This window comes from Lipotes vexillifer, unplaced genomic scaffold (assembly GCF_000442215.2).
Source record: "Lipotes vexillifer unplaced genomic scaffold, Lipotes_vexillifer_v1.1 scaffold1934, whole genome shotgun sequence".
Taxonomy (NCBI): domain Eukaryota; kingdom Metazoa; phylum Chordata; class Mammalia; order Artiodactyla; family Lipotidae; genus Lipotes; species Lipotes vexillifer.
The window spans coordinates 371,545-388,446 of NW_006791881.1; the positions used below are offsets into that span (position 1 = coordinate 371,545).

At 42.5% G+C, this 16,902-nt stretch overlaps 1 protein-coding gene across 1 annotated transcript in view; it reads right to left on the reverse strand.

Annotated features, from left to right (window-relative positions):
• The window catches only part of CMTM6 (CKLF like MARVEL transmembrane domain containing 6), a 58,378-nt gene that overhangs the window by 29,438 nt on the left and 12,038 nt on the right, over positions 1-16,902 (reverse strand). Inside the window, exon 2 of the mRNA XM_007464917.1 lies at positions 2,371-2,547. Coding sequence (XP_007464979.1) covers positions 2,371-2,547 — 177 coding nt within the window. The remainder of the gene's footprint in view (positions 1-2,370; positions 2,548-16,902) is intronic.

Here is a 16,902-nt window from a genome sequence, read left to right on the forward strand (position 1 = left end):
GTTGTAGGTTTTTCCCTTTCATCACTTTAAATATGTCCTGCCATTCCCTTCTGGCTTGCAGAGTTTCTGCTGAAAGATCAGCTGTTAACCTTATGGGGATTCCCTTGTAGGTTATTTGCTGTTTTTCCCTCGCTGCTTTTAGTATTTTTTTCTGTGTATTTAATTTTTGATAGTTTGATTAATGTGTGTCTTGGTGTGTTTCTCTTTGGATTTATCCTGTATGGGACTCTCTACGCTTCCTGGACTTTATTAACTATTTCCTTTCCCATATTAGGGAAGTTTTCAACTATAAACTCTTCAAATATTTTCTCGGTCCCTTTCTTTTTCTCTTCCTCTTCTGGGACCCCTATAATTCCAATGTTGGTGCATTTACTGTTATCCTGTAGGTCTCTAAGACTGTCCTCAATTATTTTCATTCTTTTTTCTTTATTCTGCTCTGCACTAGTTATTTCCAATATTTTATCTTCCAGGTCACTTATCTGTTCTTCTGTCTCAGTCATTCTGCTATGGATTCCTTCTAGAGAATTTTTAATTTCATTTATTGTGCGTTCATCATTGTTTGTTTGCTCTTTAGTTCTACTAGGTCCTTGTTAAACGTTTCTTATATTTTCTCCATTCTAGTTCCAAGATTTTGGATCATCTTCACTATCATTACTCTGAATTCTTTTTCAGGTAGACTGCCTATTTCCTCTTCAATTGTTTGGTCTGCTGGGTTTTTACCTTGCTCCTTCACCTGCTGTGTGTTTCTCTGTCTTATCATTTTGCCTAACTTACTGTGTTTGGGGTCTCCTTTTCGCAGGCTGCAGTTCGTAGTTCCCATTGTTTTTGGTGTCTGCCTCCAGTGGCTAAGGTTGGTTCAGTGGGTTGTGTAGGCCTCCTGGTGGAGGGGACTAGTGCCTGTGTTCTGGTGGATGAGGCTGGATCTTGTCTTTCTGGTGGGCAGGACCGCGTCCGGTGGTGTGTTTGGGGGTGTCTGTGACCTTATTATGATTTTAGGCAGCCTCTCTGCTAATGGGTGGGGTTGTGTTCCTGTCTTGCTAGGTGTTTGACATAGGGTGTCCAGCACTGTAGGTTGCTGGTTGTTGAGTGGAGCTGGGTCTTAGCGTTGAGATGGAGATCTCTGTGAGAGCTTTCGCCGTTTGATATTACGTGGAGCCGGGAGGTCTCTGGTCGACCAATGTCCTGAAGTTGGCTCTCCCACCTCAGAGGAACAGGCCTGACACTCGGCCTGAGCACCAAGACCCTGTCAGCCACACGGCTCTTATCTGTTATTCCTCTCTTTTTTCTGGTTTTTTCCTCAAGAAAAAAACCTCTTCCTCCTGTTTTCTGTTTATCTCCTGTCTTCTTTGTCCATTTTTTCTTGATTGATCTCCCTTTCACTTTCCCCCTGTAGCTCTCTCTGGGCTTCTATTTCTACAGCAACAATGGGACTCTGGATGGTGTGGGCCACTTTTTTTGCCAATTGGCTGAGGAGAAGTGTTTGTATGCGAATTGTTAACCACTGTGCCACCAGGAAAGTCCCTCTCTTTTTTTAATAGTTAAAATTTACCCTAACTTTTATCTCTTCCCTCAAAACTGTGAATTCTTTCATAAATCAACCCTGATAGTTACAATTCCTCATAAACCACTCCTGATAACTTGAATGCTATTGAAGAAGTAAACTGCTCAATTCTTCCTTAAATGCAGTAACTATATAAATTATCTCATCTGTTATCTCAAAAATCCATATTATACTCAAATAAAAACAGAGGGTCAGCAGACTAAGTCTTTAGAAAGTTATACATCTCTAATTTTGTGAGTATAAAATTCTCACATAGACTTTTATTAAAAGGGAAATTTTTGCACAATGAATTTAACAAATACCTTCTAAATTCACTTATAGAGAACTTTCTTTCGTAAAATAAAATCAAAACAAAACAGGTAGAATTACATGCTCTTTTGTTTAGAGGCTTTAGAAATATCAATATATCACATTAGTTCATTACTCCATCTCTTACGTCCGGCATAATGCCTGGCCTACAATAGGCACACAGTGAGTAACTGTAGAACCAGTGAGTGACAGTCTGAAATGTGAGAAATCAAAAGTGACAAAATCCTAGTTTTTACAAAATACCTCGTGAATTAGATTAAACCACCAGTAACTGTAAATTATCAGCAGTGTCTGTCACTCTCATTCTAATTTCACCTTCCCCCTATACCATACCGTCTGGCAGGGAAAAACTGAGTTGCTTAGAGGCAGAGCTGGAACAATGGATAGAGTCTCTTCCTGTTACTGAGTTATGAAAGCATTACTACTGTGAACAATACAGCTACACAAGATCCCAAAATATCTAAATTCTTGTTATAGGGATTATATTTTTTCATGCTTACCGATGACTTGACTTTTGCGAGATCAACTTTTTCATAAACTGGAGTGCAGTACACAATCAGCATAAGGAGACTCAGCAGAAAGGCACTGCAGCTTACAAATTCGAAAAAGTAAAGGCCTCCACACAAGGTACATTGTGACACAACTTCCTCACAGATAAAGGCCAACAGAGACAGCACCTACAAAAGAAACAAAACAGTTTGCTTAAGTGTTTTTCAGGGAAACCTACAGTATTCAGAAAACACCACCTGTTCACTCAAATATTTATCAAGTGGAGACTCGGCAAACAAGATTACTGAATGAACCCGATCTACACATAATTTACACTCCAGTTGCCTAGAAGGGAATATAGGTACACAGATAATTAACTACCTACTGTGTGCTAAATGCTAGAATAGGAGAAATCCGGGGTGTTGTTATAAAAGCACACAGAAAAAGCACTCAATCTGGAGGATGGGAAAGGCTTCCTGAAGGAAAGGTGAGACCAGAAGGACAGTAGAGTCAGTTGTGGGGTACAAGGGGAAAAAGTTCCAGGCAGAGAAGCAGTGCACAGAAAGACCTAGAAGTGAGAGAGCTCGGTACCTTCCCACGCCAACCACACACAGATATCCCACAAGCCTCACTCAACTGTGAAAGTGAGTTGAGTCAATATGGCTAACATGTCAGAGGGGAGGGGATGGCAGCACAGAAATCATGAAATGAGACCAGAGAGGTAATAAGCAGAGGCCAGATCTAAATGCCTCCTTTTACTAGTTTAAGGAATCTGGATTTTAAGTGTTTTTAAAGCAAAGAGGTAGGGACTTCCCTGGTGGCGCAGTGGTTAAGAATCCGCCTGCCAATGCAAGAGACGTGGGTTTGAGCCCTGGTCTGGGAAGATCCCACATGCCATGGAGCAACTAAGCCTGAGCGCCACAACTACTGAGCCTGTGCTCTGGAGCCCGCAAGCCACAACTAGTGTGCCCATGTGCCACAAGTACTGAAGCCCGCGTGCCCAGAGCCCATGCTCTGCAACAAAGAGAAGTCACTGCAATGAGAAGCCCGCACACTGCAACAGAGTAGCCCCCACTTGTCGCAACTAGAGAAAGCCTGCATGCAGCAATGAAGACCCAACGCAGCCAAAAAGAAATTTAAATAAATAAATAAATAAATAAATGTATAAAGCAAAGGGGTAACGATCAGGTTTATGCTTTTAGTAGTTCTTTATAGCTACAATATAAAGAAGGGACGGGGAGGAGAGCCGGGGGGGGTGCTGGAGATGGGGAGGGGGAGACAGTGGGGGAGGGCAAAACTGGGGCTGGACATCCAGTTGGGGAAGCTGATGTTAGAAATCAGAGGAAAGACAGTGAGTAGGGTAGTAGTAATGGACAAGAGTGAAATCACTGGAAGATGCAGTGGAAGCCCTCATCAGACAGGATGAATACAAATGGAATAGGAAACAAGTTAATACATACATGCTTAAACCATTTTATTTTCATTTAAAACAAAAAGGCACATTTATCTTTTCAGTCTTTTGAAGTGGGCCTTTTCTTTGAGAATGCACCTGACTGGAATTCCTCATCATGTGTTCTGCATTAATCACTTCCATCATTTATGACTACCACTTCCAGACTGATGTTATTTGAAGTGGAGCAAGATCTGGGACACCTGAGAAGCAGCGCACAGAATCCTTCTAAAGTCGGACTAGCTTAACTAGCCTTTCACAGTTGCCTTGCTCTTACTTAATTCCACTGCAAGTATTTTAGTAGCTTTTTTGGTCTTTCCAATGCATTCAATTTATTTTCATAGAAACAATTCCTTTTCACATTCAATTTTAGTCTTGCAGTTATTTAACTGGCCATAAAAAGTATAATTTGGGGGCGTTCCCTGGTGGTCCAGTGGCTAAGACTCTGCACTCCCAATTCAGGGGGCCTGGGTTCAATCCCTAGTCACAGAACTAGATCCCCCATACTGCAACTAAGAGTTTGCATGCTGCAATGAAGATCCCGCACGTGGCAGTGAAGATCCCATTTGCCACAACTACGACGCGGCGCAGCTAAATAAATAATTTTTTTAAGTATAATTTTTATGCATTTGCATTTAATGGAGAACAGTTATCTCTGGCTAACTTGGCAACTCAATTAAATGCAGGTGGTTTTAACAGTGCTCCCACTGTTGTGTGATGTGGTATTAACACACTGGTGCCTCACTGAAGAAAGAAGAGTTTTTCTTCTTTTTAAGAGGCAAGGGTGCTGGGAGGAGAATAAATTCCAGAAGAGTTAGATGGAGCTGGCTAGGAGGCAAAAGGATATATGGGTCTGGAGCTCAGGGGACAGGTCTGAGGTGGAGACTAAGATGTGGGAGATTACCCAGAATGAGGAAAGTCGGCCCTGTGCAGAACTGTGAGGAACCCCAAGATTTAAGGGATGAACAGAGGGGGAGACACCAGCAAAGGACAATTAGAAGCAGCAGTCCAAGGGGTAGTCGATCAAGAAAAAAGTATTTCTACTCAGAACAAGTAATCAAGAGTGCTGAATGCTACTCACAGTACTGAAATGCTTACATGAGAGTGAGCTACAGGGTTGCTGGTGACATAAGAGGACCATTTCAGTGTGCTCAGGGAGGCAACCTAGATTACTATACTGTACAATGGAAGTGAGGGCTGGACAAAGCAGTGCAATAGAGACAGTCCAGTCACCCAGTGCAGCTCTGAGTGGCCAGATAAAGGGTAGTAGTGGATGAGGTCAAAGGGAAAGGAATTTCAAGACAGGAGAGAACTAAGCATGTTTAAATGCTTAGACAGAAACCTGTAAGATGTCTAAAGAGAGAGAAAGAAAAGAGGATCTCTAAGGGCAAGATTCAGGGCTCAAGGTGTGAGGCTAACTCTTCTCTAGAAATAGGAAGGAAGAGAGAGAAGAGATTCACTTGTGCAGTTTGTGTGGGTTTTGTAGAAGCTAAGGGAATTTCCTTCTGGGTATTAAACCATCAAAATGACTGATGACCCAAGTCAAAGCCTTTTGGGAAATGCCGTCTCACACGTCAGGCCAGCAGGAGCAACCAGATATATTAATGGCAATAAGACTGCTACCAAAATCAACACATACGTTAAGTAGGCAATCAAAATTTTATCCTACGAAACACTTTCATCAAATCAGAGGTCAACAGTACAGCCACTCTGGAAAACAGTTTAGCAGTTTCTTTAAAAACTAAGCATGCAACTGCCATATGACCCAGCAACTGCATTCCTACATTCTGTATATGACCAAGAGAAATGAAAACTTACGTTCCTGCAAAAACTGATACATGAATGTTCATAACATTTTACTCATCAGAGACCCAAACTCTAAACACTACAGATGTCCTTCAATGGTTATACAAACTGTGGTAATCCATACCATGGAATACTACTTAACAATAAAAAGGAACAAACTTGGTATATGCAACAATCTGGATGAGTCTCCAGAGAACCAAAGTGAAAAAACTCCAATCTCCAAAGGTTACATACTGCATGACTCCATTTATACAATAACAAAGCTTATAGAGATAGAGAACTAATTAGTGGTGGCCAGGGTAGAGGGGAGAGGTGTGGCTATAAAGGGGTGGCACGAGGGAACCACATGGTGATGGAACAGTTTTTTTCTTTTTACATTTTTATTCATTTATTTATTTATTTTTTGGCTGCACTGGGTCTTCGCTGCCGTGTGCGGGCTTTCTCTAGTGGCGGCGAGCGGGGGTTACTCTTCATTGCAGTGTGCAGGCTTCTCGTTGCGGTGGCATCTCTTGTTGCGAAGCATGGGCTCTAGGTGCGCGGGCTCAGTAGCTGTGGTGCATGGGCTTAGTTGCTCCGCAGCATGTGGGATCTTCCCAGACCAGGAATTGAACCCGTGTCCCCTGCATTGGCAGGTGGATTCTTAACCACTGCGCCACCAGGGAAGTCCAATGGAATATTTCTGATTCTTCATTGCAGCAGTGATTAAGGAAGCTACACTTGATAAATCAACAGCATAGAGGTACACACACACACACACACACACACACACACACACACACACACACACACGTGAATGCAAAGGACCTCCCTTTACATTTTGTTTTTGCAAGTTCCTGTGATTCTATAATTATTTCAAAATAAAAAGTTAAAAAAAGTCAAATCCAAATTGGCATCTAAACCTCTAAGGGATTTCCCCCTTCCTGTTGGCAATACAAAATTCATATATTCCCACAACTGAAAAGAATGCATGTAAGGACGAAAATAGGTCCTATTGCTGTGATTTCCTGTAAGTTAATGAGGCATAAAATGGTCCAGAATATCCCAAACAACTTCCTCGCATCAGACAGATGTTAGGCGAGGCGTTCCCAGTCACCGCACCCCAGGATAAAGCGACACACCAAGACAAGTCCCAAAAGGTCTCTGTGTAAAAGTACTTCTTCACCTGTAATTATAATTACAAGAGGAGTTTTTATAAGTCTACAGTATAATAAGATACCGAATGTCTTAATATTCCATTTGCTTTATTCTTGACTCTATGTTAAATCTTGTCCAAGTTTTAGGAGTTTCTCTATGAGACATTTGCAAAATATACCTGAGGTGTATGAAAGTCAATTAACTATGAGAAGATATGAGCCTAAAACTCTAATTGGGGTGTGAGAATAGTTGATCTTGAACCATTCTTCTCTACAAGAATTAGATGATCAGGAACACTCATCAGTGCAGGCTATAAGACAATAAAATCTTATCTGTAGTAGAGACACAGACTGCTTATCTACTCTCCCTAAGAAAAGGGCAGGATCCAGCTGGGCCAGAAGCAATCAGTGACAAGTCATTACAAGACCTATTCCAAACTTATTAAAGGAGTCATTCTTACTGACCTTAAGCCCTAAAGCAGTATCAAGAGGAGGGTTCTGCATGGACATCTTAGAGTATGAAGGGGTACTAGATCAAGTTTGGAATTTACTAGTTCCTATTCCCAGATAAAGGCCAAGAAATTAGCACGACAAGCTATATTCAGTATGAAAATTTCTCTTGACTCTCCATCTCTGATGCTACTAACCTTCCTTTAAAACCTCCCACAGCACTGTACAGTCTCTAGTACCAAATAAAGGGATCATTTCACAATATATACAAATATCACATTATTATGTTGTACATCTGAAACTGTTACATGTCAATTATACCTCAATTTAAAAAATAAGTTAGAGGGAGACCTTCAAGATGGCAGAGGAGTAAGATGTGGAGATCACCATCCTCCCCACAAATACATCAGAAATACATCTACATGTGGAACAACTCCTACAGAACACCTACTGAACGCTGGCAGAAGACCTCAGACCTCCCAAAAGGGTGCACGAGGAGAGGGGATTCAGAGCACCACCTAAAGGAACTCCAGAGACGGGTGTGAGCCACGGCTATCAGCACAGACACCAGAGACGGGCATGAAACGTTAAGGCTGCTGCTGCAGCCACCAAAAAGCCTGTGTGCAAGCACAGGTCACTCTCCCTCCCGGGAGCCTGTGCAGCCCGCCACTGCCAGGGTCCTGTGATTCAGGGACAACTTCCCTGGGAGAACACACGTGCAACTCAGGGACTGTTGCAATGTCACGCCAGCCTCTGCCGCTGCAGGCTCGCCCCACATTCCACACCCCTCCCTCCCTGCGGCCTGAGAGAGCCAAAGCCCCCTAATCAGCTGCTACTTTAACCCCATCCCATCTTGGTAGGGAACAGATGCCCTCAGGCGACCTACATGCAGAGGTGGAGCCAAATCTAAAGCTGAACCCCAGGAGCTGTGCAAACAGAGAGGAGAAAGGGAAATTTATCCCAGCAGCCTCATGAGCAGTGGATTAAATCTCCACAATCAACTCAATGTACGCTACATCTCTGGAATACCTGAATAGACAACAAATCATCCCAAAATTGAGGCGGCGGACTTTGGGAGCAACTGTAGACTTGAGGTTTGCTTTCTGCATCGGATTTATTTCTGGTTTTATGTTTTTCTTAGTTTAGTGTTTAGAGTTTGTTATCATTGGTAGATTTGTTTATTGATTTGGTAGCTCTCTTCCTCCTTTTATTTTTGAAATATATTTTTTTCCTTTTTCTCTTTTTGAGAGTGTGTATGTGTATGCTTCTTTGTGTGATTCTGTCTGAATAGCTTTGCTTTTACCATCTGTCGTACGGATCTGCCTGTCCGATTTTTGTTTTTGTTTTTTTTTTTAGTATAGTTTTAGGCACTTGTTATCATTGGTGGATTTGTTTTTTTGGTCTGGTTGCTCTCTTCTTTTTTTTTTTCGCTTTTTTATTACTTTTTAAATAATTTATTATTATTATTTTTTTGCAGTATGCGGGCCTCTCACTGTTGTGGCCTCTCCTGTTGCAAAGCACAGGCTCCAGATGCGCAGGCTTCAGCGGCCATGGCACACGGGCCAGCCGGTACGCAGCATGTGGGATCTTCCCGGACCGGGGCACGGACCCGTGTCCCCTGTATCGGCAGGCGGACTCTCAACCACTGCGCCACCAGGGAAGCCCAATAATTATTTTTAATTTTTTATTTTAGTAACTTTATTTTGTTTATTTTTTCTTTCTTCCTTTCTTTTTTTCCTCCCTTTTCTTCTAAGCCATATGGCTGACAGGGTCTTGGTGCTCCAGTCGGGTGTCAGGCCAGTGCCTGTGAGGTGGGACAGCCAAGTTCAGGACACTGGTCTACCAGAGACCTCCCGGCTCCATGTAATATCAAATAGCGAAAGCTCTCACAGAGATCTCCATCTCAACGCTAAGACCCAGCTCCACTCAACAACCAGCAACCTACAGTGCTGGACACCATATGCCAAACACCTAGCAAGACAGGAACACAACCCCACCCATTAGCAGAGAGGCTGCCTAAAATCATAATAAGGTCACAGACACCCCCAAACACACCACCAGACACGGTCCTGACCACCAGAAAGACAAGACCCAGCCTCATCCACCAGAACACAGGCACTAGTCCCCTCCACCAGGAAGCCTACACAACCCACTGAACCAACCTTAGCCACTGGAGGCAGACACCAAAAACAACAGGAACTAGGATCCTGCGCCTGCGAAAAGGAGACCCCATACACAGTAAGATAAGCAAAATGAGAAGACAGAGAAACACACAGCAGATGAAGGAGCAAGGTAAAAACCCAGCAGACCAAACAATTGAAGAGGAAATAGGCAGTCTACCTGAAAACGAATTCAGAGTAATGATAGTGAACAAGATCCAAAATCTTAGAACTAGAATGGAGAAAATATAAGAAACGTTTAACAAAGACCTAGAACAACTAAAGTGCAAACAAACAATGATGAACAACACAATAAATGAAATTTAAAAATCTCTAGAAGGAATCCACAGCAGAAAAACTGAGGCAGAGGAACAGATAAGTGACCTGAAAAACAAAATATTGGAAATAACTAGTGCAGAGCAGAATAAAGAAAAAAGAATGAAAATAATTGAGGACAGTCTTAGAGACCTCTGGGACAACAGTAAACGCACCAACACTGGAATTATAGGAGTCCCAGATGAAGACGAGAAAAAGAAAGGGACTGAGAAAATATTTGAAGAGATTATAGTTGAAAACTTCCCTAATATGGGAAAGGAAACAGTTAATCCAAGTCCAGGAAGCGCAGAGTCCCATACAGTATAAATCCAAAGAGAAACACGCCAAGCCACATATTAATCAAACTATCAAAAATTAAATATAAAGAAAAAATATTAAAAGCAGCAAAGGAAAAACAACAAATAACATATAAGGGAACCCCATAACGTTAACAGCTGATCTTTCAGCAGAAACTCTGCAAACCAGAAGAGAGTGGCAGGACATACTTAAATTGATGAAAGGGAAAAACCTACAACCAAGATTAGTCTACCCAGCAAGGATCTCACTCAGATTAGACAGAGAAATTAAAACCGTTACAGAAAGCTAAGAGAATTCAGCACCACCAAACCAGCTTTACAACAAATGCTAAAAAAACTTTTCTAGGCAGGAAACACAACACAATGAAAAGAACTACAATAACAAACCCCAAACAATTAAGAAAATGGTAATAGGAAAGTACATATCGATAATTACCTTAAATGTAAATGGATTAAATGCTCCCACCAAAAGACATAGACTGGCTGAATGGATACAAAAACAAGACCCACCTACATGCTGTCTACAAGAGATCCACTTCAGACCTAGGGACACATTCAGAATGAAAGTGAGGGGATGGAAAAAGATACATCATGCTAATGGAAATCAAAAGAAAGCTGGAGTAGCAATTCTCATATCAGACAAAATGGACTTTAAAATAAAGACGATTACAGGAGACAAAAAAGGACACTACATAATGATCAAGGGATCAATCCAAGAAAAAGATACAACAATTGTAAATATTTATGCACCCAACATAGGAGCACCTCAATACATAAGGTAAATGCTAACAGCCATAAAAGGGGAAATCGACAGTAACACAATCATAGTAGGGGACTTTAACGCCCCACTTTCACCAATGGCCAGATCATCCAAAATGAAAATAAATAAGGAAACACAAACTTTAAATGATACATTAAACAAGATGGACTTAATTGATATTTATAGGACATTCCATCCAAAAACAGCAGAATACACATTTCTCTCAAGTGCTCATGGAACATTCTCCAGGATAGACCATATCTTGGGTCACAAATCAAGCCTCGGTAAATTTAAGAAAATTGAAATCGTATCAAGTATCTTTTCCGACCACAACGCTATGAGACTAGATATCAATTACAGGAAAAACTCTTAAAAAATACAAACACATGGAGGCTAAACAATACACTACTTAAGAACCAAGAGATCACTGAAGAAATCAAAGAGGAAATCAAAAAATACCTAGAAACAAATGACAAAGAAAACACGATGACCCAAACCCTATGGGATGCAGTAAAAGCAGTTCTAAGAGGGAGTTTACAGCAATACAATCCTACCTCAAGAAACAAGAAATATCTCAAGCAACCTAAAGTTACACCTAAAGCAATTAGAGAAAGAAGAACAAAAAAGCCCCAAAGTAGCAGAAAGAAAGAAATCATAAAGATCAGATAAGAAATAAATGAAAAAGAAATGAAGGAAACAATAGCAAAGATCAATAAAACTAAAAGCTGGTTCTTTGAGAAGATAAACAAAATTCATAAACCATTAGCCAGGCTCATCAAGAAAAAAGGGAGAAGACCCAAATCAATAGAATTAGAAATGAAAAAGGATAAGCAACAACTGACACTGCAGAAATACAAAGAATCATGAGAGATTACTATAAGCAACTATATGCCAATAAAACGGACAACCTGGAAGAAATGGACAAATTCTTAGAAAAGCACAACCTTCCGAGACTGAACCAGGAAGAAACAGAACATATAAACAGACGAATCAAAAGCACTGAAATTGAAACTGTGATTAAAAATCTTCCAACAAACAAAAGCCCAGGACCAGATGGCTTCACAGGCGAATTCTATCAAACATTTAGAAAAGAGCTAACACCTATCCTTCTCAAACTCTTCCAAAATACAGCAGAGGGAGGAACACTCCCAAACTCATTCTATGAGGCCACCATCACCCTGACACCAAAAGCAGACAAAGATGTCACAAAGAAAAATACAGGCCAGGGACTTCCCTGGTGGCGCAATGGTTAAGAATCTGCCTGCCAATGCAGCTGACACGGGTTTGAGCCCTGGACTGGGAAGATCCCACATGCCACGGAGCAACTAAGCCCATGCACCACAACTACTGAGCCTGTGCTCTAGAGCCTGTAAGCCACAACTATTGAGCCCACGAGCCACTACTGAGCCCACATGCTACAACTACTGATGCCCACGCGCCTAGAGCCCGTGCTCTGCAGTAAGAGAATCCACCACAATGAGAAGCCTGAGCACCACAAGGATGAGTAGCCCCTGCTTGCCATAACTAGAGAAAGGCCGCACGCAGCAACAAAAACCCAATGCGGCCAAAAAAAAAAAAGTACAGGCCAACATCACTGATGAAAACAGAGGCAAAAATCCTCAACAAAATACGAGGAAACAGAATCCAACAGCACATTAAAAAGATCATACACCATGATCAAATGGGGTTTATCCAAGGAATGCAAGGATTCTTCAATATACGCAAATCAATGTCATAAACCATATTAACAAACTGAAGGAGAAACACCATATGATAACCTCAACAGATGCAGAAAATGCTTTTAACATTATTCAACCCCCATTTATGATAAAAACCCTACAGAAAGTAGGCATAGAGGGAACTCACCTCAACATAATAAAGGCCATATATGACAAAACTACAGCCAACATCATTCTGAATGGTGAACAACGGAAACCATTTCCACTAAGTTCAGCAACAAGACAAGGTTGCCCACTCTCACCACTATTATTCAGTCACGGCAGTCAGAGAAGAAAAAGAAATAAAAGGAATCCAAATCTGAACTGAAGTAAAGTTGTCACTGTTTGCAGATGACAGGATACTACACATAGAGACTCCAAAAGATGCTACCAGAAAACTACTAGAGCTAATCAATGAATTTGGTAAAGTTGCAGGATACAAAATTAATGCACAGAAATCGCTTGCATTCCTATACACTAAGAATGAAAGATCAGAAAGAGAAATTAAGGAAACAACAAAAAGAAAAAATACCTAGGAATAAACCTACCTAAGGAGACAAAAGACCTGTATGCAGAAAACATAAGACACTGATGAAAGAAATTAAAGGTGACACAAACAGATAGAGAGATATACTGTGTTCTTGGATTGGAGGAATCAACATTGTGAAAATGACTATACTACCCCAAGCAATATACAGATTCAGTGGAATCCCTATCAAACTATCAATGGCATTTTTCACAGAAGTAGAACAGAAAATTTCACAATTTGTATGGAAACACAAAAGACAGAGTAGCCAAAGCAATCTTCAGAAAGAAAAATGGAGGTAGAGGAATCAGGCTCCCTGCCTTCAGAATATACTATAAGGCTACAGTAATCAAGACAGTACGGTACTGACACAAAAAGAGAAATACAGATCAATGGAACAGGACAGAAAGCCCAGAGATAAACCCATGCGCATATGGTCACCTTATTTTGATAAAGGAGGCAAGACTATACAGTGGAGAAAAGACAGGCTCTTCAGTAAGTGCTGCTGGGAAAACTGGACAGCTACATGTAAAAGAATGGAAGTAGAACACTCTCTAACACCATACACAAAAATAAACTCAAAAAGGATTAAAGACCTAAATGTAAGACTGGAAACTATAAAACTCCTAGAGGAAAACATAGAAAGAACACTCCTTGACATAAATCACAGCAAGATCGTTTTTGACCCACCTCCTAGAGAAATGGAAATAAAAACAAAAATAAACAAAGGGGGGCTTCCCTGGTGGTGCAGTGGTTGAGAGTCCGCCTGCCGATGCAGGGGACACGGGTTCGTACCCCGGTCCGGGAAGATCCCACATGCCGCGGAGCGGCTGGGCCCGTGAGCCATGGCCGCTGAGCCTGCGCATCCTCTGCTCCGCAATGGGAGAGGCCAGAACAGTGAGAGGCCCACATACTGCTAAAAACAAACAAACAAACAAACAAAAAACAAATGGGACCTAATGAAACTTAAAAGCTTTTGCACAGCAAAGGAAACCATAAACAAGATGAAAAGACAACCCTCAGCATGGGAGAAAATAACTGCAAATGAAGCAACTGACAAAGGATTAATCTCCAAAATTAATAAGCAGCTCATGCAGCTCAATATCAAAAAAAAAAACAACCCAAGAATGGGCAGAAAACCTAAATAGACATTGCTCCAAAGAAGATATACAGACAGCCAAGAAACACATGAAAGAATGTTCAACATCACTAATCATTAGAGAAATGCAAATCAAACTACAATGAGGTATCACCTCACACCAGTTAGAATGGCTATCTTCAAAAAAACTACAAACAATAAATGCTGGAGAGGGTGTGGAGAAAAGGGAACCCTCTTGCGCTGTTGATGGGAATGTAAATTGATGCAGCCACTACGGAGAACAATATGGAGGTACCTTACAAAACTAAAAATAGAAATAACATACGACCCAGCAATCCCACTACTGGGCATATACCCTAAGAAAACCGTAATTCAAAAAGAGTCATGGGGACGAGGGGAAGATGGTGGAAGAGGAAGATGCGGAGATGACCTTCCTCCCCACAGATACACCAGAAATACATATACACGTGGAACAACTCCTACAGAACACCTACTGAACGCTGGTAGAAGACCTCAGACCTCCCAAAAGGCAAGAAAGTCCCCAGGCACCTGGGTAGGGCAAAAGAAAAAAGAATAAAGAGAGACAAAAGGATAGGGACGGGCCCTGCACCACAGGGAGGGAGCTGTGAAAGAGGAAAAGTTTCCACCCACTAGGAAGCCCCTTCGCGGGCAGAGACTACGGGTGGTGGAGGCGGAAAGCTTCGGAGCCGCGAAGGAGAGCACAGCAACGGGTGCGGAGGGCAAAGCGGGAGATTCCCGCACAGAGGATCAGTGCCGACAGCCCAAGAGGCTTGTCGGCTCACCCGCCGGGGTGGGCGGCGCTGGGAGCTGAGGCTCAGGCTTCGGTCAGAGCGCAGGGAGAGGACTGGGGTTGGCGGCATGAACACAGCCTGCAGGGGTTTAGTGCACCACAGCTAGCCGGGAGGGAGTCCGGGGAAAAGTCTGGAACTGCCTAAGAGGCAAAAGACTTTCTCTTCCCTCTTTGTTTCCTGGTGCGCGAGGAGAGAGGATTAAGAGCGCTGCTTAAAGAAGCTCCAGAGACGGGCACGAGCCACGGCTAAAAGCACGGACCCCAGAGACGGGCATGAGACGTTAAGGCTGCTGCTGCCGCTACCGAGAAGCCTGTGTGTGAGCACAGGCCACTATCCACACCCCCCTTCCGGGAAGCCTGTGCAGCCCGCCACTGCCAGGGTCCCAAGATCCAGGGACAACTTCCCCGGGAGAACGCACGTAGCGCCTCAGGCTGGTGCAACGTCACACTGGCCTCTGCCGACGCGGGCTCGCCCCGCACTCCATACCCCTCCCTCCGCCCGCCCTGAGTGAGCCAGAGTCCCCAACGTGGCGGCTCCTTTAACCCCGACCTCTCTGAGCGAAGAACAGACGCCCTCCAGCGACCTACACGCAGAGGCGGGGCAAAATTCAAAGCTGAGGCCCAGGAGATGTGACAACAAAGAAGAGAAAGGGAAATCTCTCCCAGCAGCCTCAGAAGCAGTGGATTAAAGCTCCACAATCAACTTGATGTACCCTGTATCTGTGGAATACATGAATAGACAGTGAATCATCCCAAATTGAGGAGGTGGACTTTGAGAGCAAGATTTATGATTTTTTCCCCTTTCCCTATTTTTGTGAGTGTGTATGTGTACGCTTCTGTGTGAGATTTTGTCTGTATAGCTTTGCATTCACCATTTGTCCTGGGGTTCTATCCATCTTTTTTTTCTTAAAAAAATTTTTTTTCTTAATAATTATTTTTTATTTTAATAACGTTATTTTATCTTACTTTATTTTATTTTACTTTATCTTCTTTCCTTCCATCCTCCCTCCCTCCCTTTCTTTCTTTCTCCCTTCCTCCCTTTCTTTTTCTACTTTTTCCTCCCTTTTATTCTGCATCGTGTGGATGAAAGGCTCTTGGTGCTGCAGCCAGGAGTCAGTGCTGTGCCTCTGAGGTGGGAGAGCCAACTTCAGGACACTGGTCCACAAGAGACCACCCAGCTCCACATAATACCAAACAGGGAAAATCTCCCAGAGATCTCCATCTCAACACCAGAACCCAGCTTCACTCAACGACCAGCAAGCTACAGTACTGGACACCCTATGCCAAACAACTAGCAAGACAGGAACACAACCCCACCCATTAGCAGAGACGCTGCCTAAAATCATAATAAGTCCACAGACACCCCAAAACACACCACCAGACGTGGACCTGCCCACCAGAAAGACAAGATCCAGCCTCATCCACCAGAACACAGGCACTAGTCCCCTCTACCAGAAACCCTACACAACCCACTGAACCAACCTCAGCCACTGGGGACAGACACCAAAAACAACGGGAACTATGAACCTGCAGCCTGCAAAAAGGAGACCCCAAACACAGTAAGATAAGCAAAATGAGAAGACAGAAAAACACACAGCAGATGAAGGAGCAGGATAAAAACCCACCAGACCTAACAAATGAAGAGGAAATAGGCAGTCTACCTGAAAAAGAGTTCAGAATAATGATAGTAAAGATGATCCAAAATCTTGGAAATAGAATGGACAAAATGCAAGAAGCAGTTAACAAGGACCTAGAAGAAATAAAGATGAAACAGACAATGATGAACAACACAATAAATGAAATGAAAAATACTCTAGATGGGATCAATAGCAGAATAAATGAGGCAGAAGAACGGATAAGTGACCTGGAAGATAAAATAGTGGAAATAACTACTGCAGAGCAGAATAAAGAAAAAAGAATGAAAAGAACTGAGGACAGTCTCAGAGACCTCTGGGACAACATTAAACGCACCAACATTCGAATTATAGGGGTTCCAGAA